Source organism: Lycorma delicatula, chromosome 11 (genome assembly GCF_047948215.1).
Source record: "Lycorma delicatula isolate Av1 chromosome 11, ASM4794821v1, whole genome shotgun sequence".
Classification (NCBI taxonomy): domain Eukaryota; kingdom Metazoa; phylum Arthropoda; class Insecta; order Hemiptera; family Fulgoridae; genus Lycorma; species Lycorma delicatula.
The window spans coordinates 76604849-76618833 of NC_134465.1; the positions used below are offsets into that span (position 1 = coordinate 76604849).

General features: G+C 32.0%; 1 protein-coding gene across 2 annotated transcripts in view; it reads right to left on the minus strand.

Annotated features, from left to right (window-relative positions):
* The window catches only part of eas (ethanolamine kinase 1), a 58324-nt gene that overhangs the window by 39103 nt on the left and 5236 nt on the right, over nt 1-13985 (minus strand). For both annotated transcript variants that reach the window (XM_075379144.1, XM_075379145.1), the window contains exon 2: nt 10217-10607. In XM_075379144.1, the coding sequence (XP_075235259.1) occupies nt 10217-10385 (169 nt within the window). In that variant the 5' untranslated portion in view covers nt 10386-10607. The remainder of the gene's footprint in view (nt 1-10216; nt 10608-13985) is intronic.

The window sequence follows — 13985 nt, forward strand, 5'->3', positions numbered from 1 at the left end:
GCACAGAAACGAGTGGACATCCGATGAGAAAGTGTGCCCGTGATAGGTATTCTGGATCTTGTGATATGTAGAAATAGGGAAAATAGGACGGGAATTGAGAGCGGGTTAAAACCGTGTATAATTCCTCATAAAGGATATTTTTGACGCGACGGAATTTCGAACCGTTATCGGAAAAGATTTAAGTAGGGGATACCTCTACGTAATATAAATATTTAAATGCTGCTACGAACGACTGTGGAAGACAGGTCATCGGTTTGCTTGGCATTTCTCCCGCCACCTCCCCATTCGGTCGACCGAATGTCTGTGCCACAAACGGCAACCGAGCCTCGAACAGTTTAGCGACCGGTATCCTAAATAGCTCCTATAGCTTACCTAATAGCATGAGCGGACTAAGCGCGACGCCATACACCACCGGCCTACGTGTCCCGACCGCTCACTTGTCATATATTTGCTAAAATAGGTAGGCGTACCCCATCGACTACTAAAAACATATATGACATCCGTAAATTAAAATTCATTTCGTCTAGACAGCAATTCGCTGCCACACCTAGGTCGCTGAATGCCAGCAAGTACCTGTCCATCATATTAAAGCGCTTGGAGCCTTAATAGGCTGTGGTTAGCCACGTATATCTCTAGGTTAGCTTCACATGGCGGTGCGGTACGAGTCTTTTCCCTTAAACTACTGATGTCGGTTGGGCAAAGCAACCGCATCAAGGAACTCCCACATGCTCCGATAATGCCGCTCTTGCCTCTGGTGAAGTCAGGTCAGAAAATAATTCTAAGTGAATAGCGTTGAAATGAGAAATTTAAAAGGCACGATATAAGAATCGATCAAGGTTTCAAACCTCTCCCCACCACTACGAATCATAATTGGACCGCTGTAGTCTACTGCGCAAGCAGAGAATGGTCGGCAAGGAATTACTCTGGAAGGCGGTAGTGTAAGTAAAGACTTGTCTGTCTTAATTGTACGGGCACAAGAATTAAAGGTAAATTTCTTCTAGCAGGAAATCAAAATGTATCGCTAATAATGATTGTACCGTTATGACTATGCGTTATAAGTAAAACATTATAGGAAAACCTCTCCGCATTAGAATTCAAAGGGAAATGAAAATTTCTCAGGACAGGGAGCTTATTAAATTTATACTGACAGATCTAATAATAAGGGTGTTTCATATATACATAAATTACGACTACCTAAAAATACCAGCTTTGCATTAAGTATATCTACTTAAGAGTAGCGATTAAACAATCACAAAAACAGAACGGTAACAAGAATTACACGATTCAGTTAAAATTCCATCTTTGCATATTTAATAAGCTACTTAAATATTCCATAAATTTCAGATTTTTTATTTTTGTTTATGCAAGTTTAAAGGAATTAAAATAAATCTATTGCGAATCGGTTAATAATTTTAATAAGTTTGCATTATTGACACGGTAGAATTTTAACAAAGTAAAATTTAGATGCTTATAAATTATTAACTATTTAAAATATTGATTATTCGTATTAATACTATAGTAATGCAATAAAAATGGCTAATATTAAGTTGTTATATAAGTCGCTACATTTTTAAAACCACAATGAATAACTCAGCCAGAGACCCTTTGCCACAACAAGCATCCAAAGATGATAGAATTATAAAAATCTTTCGTACAAAGATATTTTACTTGTTATATCGAATTGAGATTCTTACGAGGCTGATATGAATTAATAGTCAACGTTGGAATTGTTAGGAAATTTCAGAGAGTAGACTCCTTTGATCTGCGTGTCAACTGGAAGACTCGCAGAGAATGGACTGTTGTGGTCGGCTTCCTTCGATTCCTCGCCCTCAGCAGGACGACTGAAGTAGAGGGACCGCCTAGGCAGTTGCTTGGCCGGAGGTAGGCGTAATGGCGTCGAGCCACGGTTAGATAAAATGGTGATTATTTGAATGCTAGTTATCGGCGGAACGGCGACTGCACTGCCGAGGGCATGGATCCCATGCAGCCGTGAGATGTAGCGGCATCTCGACCGTGGTTGAAAAAAAGGAAATGTCACGCGGGACTCTGCGATGGAGCCGAGTGCGAGTAGAAGATCTGTCCGCCTCTCCCTTGTAGACCAGACCGGAGTCCGTAAATTAACCTAAGTCAGGGGTATGAACTGAAGTTGAGTTCACTAAGGGAACTAGGACTTAATTTCGTTGTTGCGAACACCATTTTTGGAGGTATATTGTTAATTTGCCTCGAATTTCAAGACATTTACTAGAAATTAGCTCAGTAAAAGTGGAACTAGGTGTGGGGTTCATGCTTCCGCAAACTCGGTTAGCTAGTTCAGAGGGCAACGATGTAGGACATTCAAGATGTCCGGACGAGGCCTACAGCGAAGGCCTGGTAATAAACTGAGGCCTGGTTTATTACTATGAGATGTAAAAAGTTAGAGGGCGAAAGAGATTCCCGTTAAAGCCCATCATGGCTACACCCCCCCCCCCCCGGAAGCGTCACAAGGCGGGTGTGTTTCCCTACGGGGTTGGGATGCCAGGCACTACAAATGCAATCTGAATGAGCCTATCAATTGACTCAAGGCAAAGTGAGCGTTAGCAATTCATTCCGAGCAAGGCGAAAAATATAGAGTAAAGTGTACCCTTTCTGTTGTAAAACAATGCGTCACATAATACCACTTCGATTAGAGAAAAAAATCATTACACAATTGTTTCAGATGACTGTAAGGAATGGAATTTCAAATAATTTTAATCTGAAACTTGTTTTTGATTGTAATTCCATACAGCTGCTTTTTGTTATTTTGTTAATGCACATAAACTTGAATGGCCTTCAGTCACCATACTGTGACTACACAGGTACCACTAGAAATGCAGGCCTCCGTGGCACGAGTGGTAGCGTCTCGGCCTTTCACCCGGAGGTCCTGGGTTCGAATCCCAGTCAAGCATGGCATTTTTCACACACCCTACAAAACATTCATCTCATCTTCTGCAGAAGAAATTGCTTGACTGCGGACCCGGACTTTAAACAAAAAAAAATTTATTAGATTGCTTTAACAGCTGAGATTACAGAACTGGTTTTGATCCCTTTATCGTGAAAAGAAAAACAAATTTTTATTGAGGGATTCAGTACTATCAAAAGAAAATATTTTTAATGCATACACTAATTCTCATCAACTTCCAGATTTTTTCCTATTATAACACATTTTGGGCTATTTTATAAATGCTATAGTGTTTTTCACTCCTAAAAAAACAAAAAGAAACATGTTAATTTAAAAAGAAAAAAATTACAGTTCTATGAAAAATAAATCTTGTTCTTTTCTTTATGTATTTATTTAGTTTTATTTTAATTTACTCATTTCAAAAAAAAAAAAATTATACACTCGGAATATAAAATATACATATTTTTAAAATTTTATTATTATAAACTCGGCTATGTTAAAGAACAAATTCATAACGTGAATTGAAAGATTGTTTTATATAAATAAAATCCATCTTCAAAAAGGGATGAGGATGTCCTTAATCGTGATAGAAAAACACTATAAAAAAGACTTTTAACAATTTAAAGTTATTTCAAATCACTCTCCGCATACACCCGCAGAAGAGGGCAGCTAAATTTACACTAGAACTTCCAAACTGAATAAGAGATTACAGAAATGTATTGTTATTCAAAAAATCATAAAGAGACAGGGGAAATTTTTAGTACATAAAAAATGTCAATCCTGAGAAGGATTCAAACCCAGAATCTTCCAAATGGAAAACAAAGATACTACCACTCAAAACAACAGAGGTCAGATAAGAATGAGAAAAAAATATTTTTCTAAAACACCTGTACAGTGTAGTGAGATACTGACAACTGGAAAAACAGAAATAAAAAGAATAGAAATGTTTGAAAATGCATTATTACAGATAATGAAAATTATGCAGGACAGTAAAATGCACGATGATGAGATAAAGAAAATACTTAAAATGAACAGGGGAGGAAAGAAATTGGTGACAGAATCTTGCAAAAAAAATAATAATAAAAAATATATATAATAAAGACAAGTTTTAGTTAATTTTCTAATATGTAGTTAAAAAGACAATAAAAATTTCAACGGAAGACAGAATTAATTATGTTTAAGCATTTGCACTGACATCAAAAGATTAGCAGAGAATAAAATTGTTTACTGTACTCAATTACAAAATCGATTCAACTTCAAAATTAGGTAATAAAATTACATTATGATATAATGTTTTGTTATATATGTACCAGATAATCATTTGAAAAATTACCAAATTTATTATTCAACAGCTATCAGTCCCCATCGTATTTCTGTTTGCAGGGTATATAGTATTCTCAAGGGGAACTTTTTTTAAATTATTTTCAAACGGGTGGAATCCACCCTCTCCGCTACATCTACCCCGACTAAAAAATCTTAAATGGCAATGATAACATTTAATTACATTAATTGACAACCCGAAAAAAGTAATGAATTTTTGTGAAAGGAAAATTAAAATCTGCCCACCCGTTCACTTCAAAGAGCCTTCCAATGAAGTGTCACAAGCTACATCGTCTCGTTTAAAAAATAAGTTTTCAATCCTTAAAAATCTAGAAAACATTTAAGGGTGAAATTTTGTGTTGCTAATTTAAAAAATAATTTTCACAGTTAATTAATATTCATGTAATTTTATAGTTATTTTTGTTGAATTGAAATTTAAAAAAAATACTACCCCAAATGGTTTTTCACAGCTACTGAGTGAAGGGTTGGGTGGATTTTAATTTTTTTTCACCAAAATTCATTATTTTTTTCAGGTTGTCAATTAATGTAATTAAACTTTACATTGCCATTAAAAATTTTTGAGTTGGGGGTGTAGCAGAGAGGGTGGGTTCCACCCTTTCAAAATAATTTTTAAAAGGTTCTCTCCCAAGAACGGTGTACATCTGCAAAATAACAAAATACAATGGGACTGATAGCTGTTGAATAATAAATGTAACTTTTCAAATGATCATCCAGTATAATAAAAATTGTGTAATAATTTATGAATATAATAATAACAAGGATATTTTATTTATTAACCCAATTAATGACTTTAATGCATGAGATGTCTCAAAAACCAGCCAATTAGCTAGATAACATATAAATGATAACCTACAGATAAATACACATTTCATTAAATTATAACAATCCACTCAATAATAAAAATATAACAATTCAGATTAAATAAACTCCTTTTTTAAAAAAAATTTTTAATATCATAGTGTTTTTAAAATAAATAAATATACATACAACAGGGGAACAGAATTGCTATTATATTTATTTTTATTTTTCGCCACACATACCTTTTCATTATCATTGATCCCTTTTTGCGCATTATCGGTTCTATGGGTGCAAGTCTGACCTCACTACACTCACTATTCTAAAAATGCCAGAACCTAAAGGGCATCTTTAGGTTCTATTACGATGCATAGATGTCAGAAAGTAGCAACTTCTTAAATGAGAGCTTGTGTTGGAGTTGCTCTGAAGGAAAAGATGAAAGCGACAGATGAAGCTCGGCCAATAGAAGTAGAATCCGCTTGGAACTCCAAAAAAGACTGCATAATTCAAGTCCAGGAAAATAATATTGGGTACATCAGCGACAACAAAAGGCAGAACTGGATGACTGATGAAATCCTAGAGCTTATGAGTGAAAAGAAGGAAACATAAGATTAAAATTAAAGACCCTATAAAGTCCTGCACAAAGACATATGTAGAAAAGCACAGGAATCATGGATGTCTAACAAATGCAAAGAAATTGAGCTATTTCAGGAGAAACACAATCATTTTAACTTATATAAAAAAGTAAAAGAACTGAATGGTCTGCAAAGGAAACAGTGTGGTCAAATTGTTGCATCAAAAAGAGAAATGCAAACAATCAGATTATCCTAGGAGTTGAAAATCTTAACAGCTGGAAGGAATAGAGATGATTCCCCACCGCCTGATGAAAGAATTAATGAGGCTGGTCTTTAGATCATAAAGAGTGAAGTAGTGTATGCTATTAAACTTCAGAAGAACCATAAAACCACTGGTCCAGACAGAGTTTACGTTGAAGTTATTCAAGTAACAGCTGAACAGTAATGGACAGGCCTCAGTCTCCTGACGTCATTATTCAATGTTATTTACGCATCGGGAAACATACCTTCTGACTGGTTGAGATCAACTTTCATACCACTGCTGAAGAAGAGCAGCTCCTGCCAATGTGATGACTATCATCATAGGTGTCACAAAATATTTCTGTGAATTGTACACCCTATATACAGGAAATGTGAATCTCACATGGTTTAAGTCAGTCTGGCTTCCAAAATAGTGTTGGCACACATGAAGCACTTTTCTCCTTTAATGTACTGGCACAGAAGTGCAGGAACATGAATGTCGATGTATATCGCCTGTTTTGACTATAAAAAAGTCTTCTTGTGTAGCATGAAAAGATGGTGGAGGTTCTGAGATCAATGAGTATTGACCAAAACGACTTACGTGTTATCAGTGCATTGTACTGAAATTTGACCACAGATGTCAAAACTGACCAAGAAACATTGACAATTAGGAAGGGTGTTCATCAGGGTTGTGTGTTATCACCTCTTTTGTTCAACATTTATTCTGAAGAAACTTTTAGGGAAGTGTTTTGGAGTGCGGATGACACTATTCTCATAGCAGCTGAACTACCTGTGCTTCAACAGATGATAGACGATTTAGTTCAGTGCAGTGAGGAGTTTGGCCTGTTTGTCAATATTTCTAAGACCAAGGTTACAGTGTTCTCTAGGAGGAAAATCCAGGCAATCTTATCAATAAAGGACAATAACAATGAGCAAGCATCCTCCTTAAAATACTTGGGGAGCACTGTGCTGGATGAGCAGTGTGATTGCAAGAAAGATAAGATCTACACTGGAACAGGCTGAGGCAATTTATTGGCATAAAGCAACTCCTTTTAAGATCAGATCTTAGTCTGCAGCTGAGAATCAGAATGTTTGCCATTTTTTTCTATGGATGCAAGAGGTGGACCCTTGATCACAGTTTGGAGAAGAGAATGGCTGCTTTTGAAATGTATCTGTATCACCGTCTCTTGTATCACCTTGGATATTGAAAATTTTAAATGATGAAGTTCTTCATCAGATAAGGGAGAAAAAACTACCGTTCGCTACAAAGGAAAGAAAGACTCAATGTCTAGGGCAAATTATGAGGGATGAGAGGAACCAGGTACCAGTTGTATCTTCTTGTCAATTATGACAAGAAGATACAATTGGTAACTGGTAAAGGTAAAAGATCGGTTGGGAAGCGGAAGAATTCACGGTTGAAGGATATTCGAAGATAGTACAATTGCACATCAGAGGAAACTTTACATGCTACAGTGTCATTTTCAGAGCTGGCTACATGAACTGCCAACCTTTGCAAAGAAAAAGAAGAAGAAAAAGAAAGAACATCTTTAGTAGTTAGAATGTTGTCTTTGTACAGAGTCAGGGATTGTATTTCCTGACCTTTAGGTGAACGACAAGCATAATTGTTGAAGTGCCTATCAGGTAAAGCCACATACTCACTGACTAAACGACTGACAGCCTAAGTATTAATAGTAATACTAATAACGATATATATTTATGTCACATTAAGCTTTTCTTTACTCTTCAAAACCTCTGCGAATACGCTTCCTACTTATTGTATCGTACGACGTGCTCAAACAAGTCCCACCTGATCCACCCGAATTAGTATCCGAACCATTTTTCCTAACCCCCAATTCTTTTTTACCTGTATAAATATAATGGGAATTCGTAAATAATATAGAATTAACCAAAAGCTTTGGTAATTTAAGAGTTGCATTATAAACCTAATTGATGATTGCAAAGCAAACCAATCCTTCTACTACTCATATTCCATAGAATGAAATCATATTCTGTAGGGCTGAAATCAGTGAACAAAAATTTTCCACTCTTTTTAAAACCAATAAATTATTTACAATCAATGGCTATTAGTGGTTATTTTAGAAACTTTACAAAAAAACAAAATACTAATTTTATATTAATAAATATTACAAGAGCAACAATGAATAAAACAAATATTTATTCAACGTAACAATAACTGTCTGTATAAATAAAAAAAGCTAGAAAAATAACTAATAATACAAGTTGCAGTTCACAGGATTTATTATTTAACAACAAAAAATCAAGGCTAAAAAAAATATGCCATTTCAAGGTTGTAATTATAATGTGACAACATCCTATTGAATAATTAAAACCATATAACTTACGTATATTTCTTAACAATCAAACAATAATTACAACAAAAAAAAATAATAATAATTAGTAATGATACGAAAAAAAAAAATAAATAAAATATACAATGAAAAGAATGTATTGTTCTAATGCAAATGCAGATTCGAACAACATAATCCACAAAACTTTAAATAAATGTTAAAGCACAAGATTAAATACCTCAAAATTAAATCTATCGCATAATAAAAGTAAACAAACATAGATAATGAATTAAAATGATAAGATTAGAAAAATAAATGAATAAAATAACTTAATCGTTTATTTTTTAAGATTATATCTCAAAACAGTCTAACGTGCATTTACAGTCTTTCTTTTTATAAACATTTAAAAACATACAAATTTTTAAAAATAATTTTAATACTTTTATTCTCTATACTTTAAATTTAAGAAATCTCAGATACATAGGAAAAAACAGGATAAAATAGTTTAAGAAGATTAGTAATAAGTAAAACCTTTTTGCACGAATATTAAAAATAAATGAAAGTGTTATACTGGAAAAAAAATTAAAATTTAGATAATCCACTGACAGAGAAGATTCGAGTAATTGTGAGGTTTACTCAATTGTCATTTAGTTGTTATAAAAACTATCCTGTGATGATGTAGGGCTACAGTTCAAACCATAATTAACATATTATTTTTATATTACACACACTTGATTTTAAAATCACCAATTTTTCAGCCTTAATTTAAAGTGAATTTAGATGAAAGCACTAATAGTACAAATAATTCAAATATATTTAAAATACCGAGAACGAGAAACAATTTAACGCTTAAAAAAGGATGCACCCGATAATTTGATTTGGTGATTATTATGTGTTGGAGACGACGGGTTAGTCAGTCCAACTTTACCCATTAAGCAGTGCAGCCTCTGATCTGGCTTTTTTTAAAAATACTAGATATGAAACTTTAGATGATTCCATAGGCAGAGCTACCAAAATTATAGACCTTAGCGAATCCATTGTTTCTACTAATAACTTATTAAATATTAATAATCTAAACCACAAAAACAATAAAATAATGACACTCACGTATGTGATTTCATTATAACTATAACATTTAATATATTATAAAAAGGAATTCTAACCGACTGCAGACAAATAAAAGTAACATATACGTAGTTAATAGTTTAAAAAATAATATATCGACATGTATAATACATCTGTGTCAAAGCGGTACCATCTTGGTCTTTCATCTGGAGGTCCTGGGTTCAAATCCTAGTTGGCATTTTTCATATGCTACAAAATTTCAACAAGCAAAAAAAATGTTGATATAAAATAAAATTACAAAGGAAATTAATTATATAAGTCAAATAGGTAAAGAAAACAGAAAACTAAAAAAAAATTTTTATACTGAGGATATTAAAAAGTTGGAATGTCACCGGTTAAATGTATCAAATTTCAAAGTGACTATGCTAAAAAAGTTGATTTATGTTAACAATCTTTAATTTTTCACCTTAATTTTGTTGCATCACTTATATATGACTAATTTACCAAAGATAAAAATATTACATTTACAATATTATACACATAATTTGATTTGCATAAATTTATTGAGGGGAGATAGATTATATATAATTCTGTGCATTTTTCTATCAAAAAATTCTGCATTATTTTATTTTTGCTAAGCCTACAAATTCAATCAGAAAGGAAGTAATTGTCAGTACAAATTCTCATGGCACTGCACTATTAGAATTTTATTTTAAAAATATGAATGAAAAAGGAAAGGAATTCAAACTACTCAGTAGATATTGGAAAAAACTGCAAGAACTTAAAGTGAACTATCTTAATTATAATCTTTTGTATTTTTAGTAGCAAAAGAATCTGAAGCAACCAAACCGTTTATAATCAGAATTGTCCATATGAATAAAAAACAAATGTAAATTTACCAACATTTTTTCTGTAAATATGAATAAACTAATTACATTAAAAAAAAATCCAAAACAATAAAATATTTAAATTACCTTGAATGAAACATCTGTAGAATTCCAATGAGGACGTATATGTTTTATTATAGTAGCAGCTCCTTGTAATAAATCTTCTTCGGTTAAACTTAATAATAGGTCCAACTGTTGAACCGTTGTATTTAAACTCATCGCCAAATATGATCGCCGCGAAATTTCTCATAACCATTACCACCTAAACACGTACACGATGCAGTGTTCTATAACACCAACTGACACTTACTGACTTGAAATGAACTGAATTAAAATGTCCTGGTTGATTAGATGACTATTAATTTATTTTTATTTTTTTAAGTATATTATCACCAATGAATGTTATCTCCCACTACAAGACATCAGCATTATTAATATATATATACATAGATAAATATATATATTATGCAATATGTAACTGAAAGCAAAAAAAGAAAATCAGTTTAAATACAGTAGCCTTGAATATATTATCAGTTAACTAAAAGAACTAAAATTAAGTAATTAACTTAAATTTTATGAATATGTAAAAATTGTGGCAACCATTAAAAGGTGTAAAAATAAGTTGAATGTTAATTATGATAAATTTAGTTTCATTTACTATGAAAAAAGTAAAAATTAAAAAAAATAAATTGTATATTTACTTTTTTTTTTTATTGCATAGAAAAATAATCCCCACAACTGAGTATTAATTTTAATTAGAATGGTAATTGTAGTCTAATAACAAGACGCTTAATATTGGGGATAATTTTATAATTTGAATAAACACAAATTTAACTGGATTTGAACCAGTTCACCCAGTATCACAGAACATCAGTATCAGTGCACCGATCCACTGACCTTCTTCAGCAAGTCTAGCGATTTACTTAACAGAATTAATGGAAAAATTACTGAAAATAAATATTTATAAAGAAATGCAGTAATAAAACTTTTATCATGCAGACCTTTGAAGTAATAAGTAATAAAAAAATTAAAAGATTTATTAACAAACACTTGAAATAATTTTCTGATAATTATTAAACTTTATGTCTGCCTATTAGTGTCATATATACAACAAATTTAGGTCATTTGAAAAAATGTATACAACTGATAGTGACGCTGAAAAACAGCAAGCATTCCCTATCTAGTATAACACTGAAGTTAAAAAAAAAATAGTTTCTTGTCACCTTTGTTGAGTTTAACATCTTGTGGCATTCCAGCATGCCAAACTGATGTAAATCAAACCCTATAACTGACACCAGCAACCTATACACCACAAAATCTGCCCAGCAAGGAACTTATTTATTCTAAGAAGACTGAGTGGTGCTTAACAGATATTTATTTACACTATTAATACCGTGATTCTTTGATAAAAAACTTATGGCAAATGAAAAGTGCAATTTAAATTGTAGCTAATTTTAACCAAGTCATAAATGAATAATTTGACCATCTGTAAATTATGATTTTGACAACTGTTTTTTCCAAAGTGAAATTCAGTCAGATTTTAGAATGGCACTTCTAGTAGATTTTATATAATAATTAGCTCAATAAAATTAAAAAGTAAGATACAAACAAAGAATTTTAAAAATATTATTATTTTAAGATTTCACAGTTGTCTATTGTTTATTATAATGAAAATATTAGACAAATATTTTCAGTTTTGAATTACACTTTTCAACAATTTTTAAAATGTATTTTTCTATTATATATAGAAGTAAATTAAAAGAAAAATTTGATGCAGAACAAACATAATATGTATTTGCTTATTTAAGTGATGTTAACTGATTTTTTAAGCGAAATATTTTAAAAATCGCAAACCATTCTAATTACAAATTATACCCTTGATTCAGAAATAGCCGTACAAAACAGATGCTTGATATGCAAGCCAACATACAACACAAAAATAAACAAACAATCTTTCCTCACAACCACAAAAAACACCCAAACTTTGAATTAACACGGCTAAAGATTTAATCAAAAAACATAAATAAATAACATTTCTCTATAGTCAGATAACAATTAATATTAACACAAAGCTGACAAACAATAAAATTCTAAATTAATTACATTTAAAAAAATATTACAAAACTTATACAGAACCCAGCAAACAAATTCCAAATCACATTTAATGACATCATTAAAAATCCAGAAGCACTCAAACAATGTATAAAAAATTTCCCAAAATTCACGCTTAAGTTCACATTTTTTAAGCCTAAAAAAATACACAAACCCAAACTTTCTAAACATTCTATCATAAATTACCAAAATTCCCCAGTTCACAAACCCACCTTCTTATTTAAATACATAAATATTTATATATACATATAAAACCGGCACAGATCTGGCATCAGATAAAACCAGTTTATCTGATTTATATATAGAACCCTTACTTATAAGAATTAGTGGCTCTCTTCCATTAGTTTCCCAATTAACTGACCCCTTTGACAGTCTTATTTTTCTCCCTGGATATTTCTATATTACCTAAGTATAACAATTTACTCGATCAAACTGCACAATAAAACCTTCCGTATTTTGCTTGCAACTATGACAATCAGGATGGGACAAGTTAGAAGAGTTCTGAATGTCTATTTCTGATAGGTAGCTGAGAAAGGCAGCTTCTGCTCAATTTATATGTTTAATGCAATCCTTTCAAGTACACAATTTTTTGACAAGGAATGCAAGGGTTTTCACATGTTGTTTTCAGATGTCTCCTTATTTAAGAATTCCATAATACCTTTCAATCATCTTGTTCACAACAAATGACACTTTCTGAAAGGTCTGCCTATTTTGTTTAAAATCTAAACGTCATGTCTTAATCTTACTGATATAATTTTCATTAAAAGTTTGACTATTTCAATTTAATTGGACATCATATAAAGTCTCTTCATGCTGAGAAGCTGCCTTCAGGTAGACCACCAATCATTTCATTATCCTAAGTAAAAGTGAAATAAAGTGTTATCTAGCAGAATATCATGAACTGGAGCTAGAGCTAAAATACAGCCCTTGTTAAAATTTCACCAAATCTTAGGCTCAGGCCTAGAAAATACTTCAAAACCAGATTCAATTGAGAATTAATAGATACATTAAAAAACAAAATAATTACAACAAGATACTCCGCTCTTGCTAGTCTTCATTTTACATAAACAGTTGGAAAAAAACGATGGAATTTCAAAATATATGTTATAACATATAAAATCAATTTAGAAGTACAAAAATTCTAAAGATGATGAGAGCAGGAAACTGGTATACTTTAGAGATAAAATTATAGAAAGTGTAAAACAATAAAGGAAAATTGGTTGATGCAACATTGAGAAGGGTAAGAGAAAACTTAAAAGAAATGAAGCCAAAATGTATAAGTATCAGAGATGCAGAAATAAAGTCACAATTAGAGAAAGAAGAAAGAGCTAACTTGTCACAGCAGGAAATGATTGAGGGGCATACAGAGGTAGAAGAAATCAAATATCAGAACAATTTTCTTGTTTAAACGAATTACTTCTGAGTAGATTATGTAGATTTTTATGCAAAGCTTGTAAGAATTGAGAACATGCTCAAAGATGTAAAAAAACTTCACAATTTAGTTAAAACAAATTTTGCTTGTACGGTCCGCAGGTCGGTGCAGGTGTGAGGTCTAACGCACCAGGTACAGAGTCTACCAGCCGATCCACTTCAAGACCCAGCCAGACCGAGTTAGTTTTTTACACTTTAAATATTATTCATTTATTTAATTCTACTGTTCACCTGAGACGTCACAACATAGCACACAACTACAACAGCATTTTTTGAGGTGGCGGTGTGATTTTGTAAAAATTGTTATTTATTA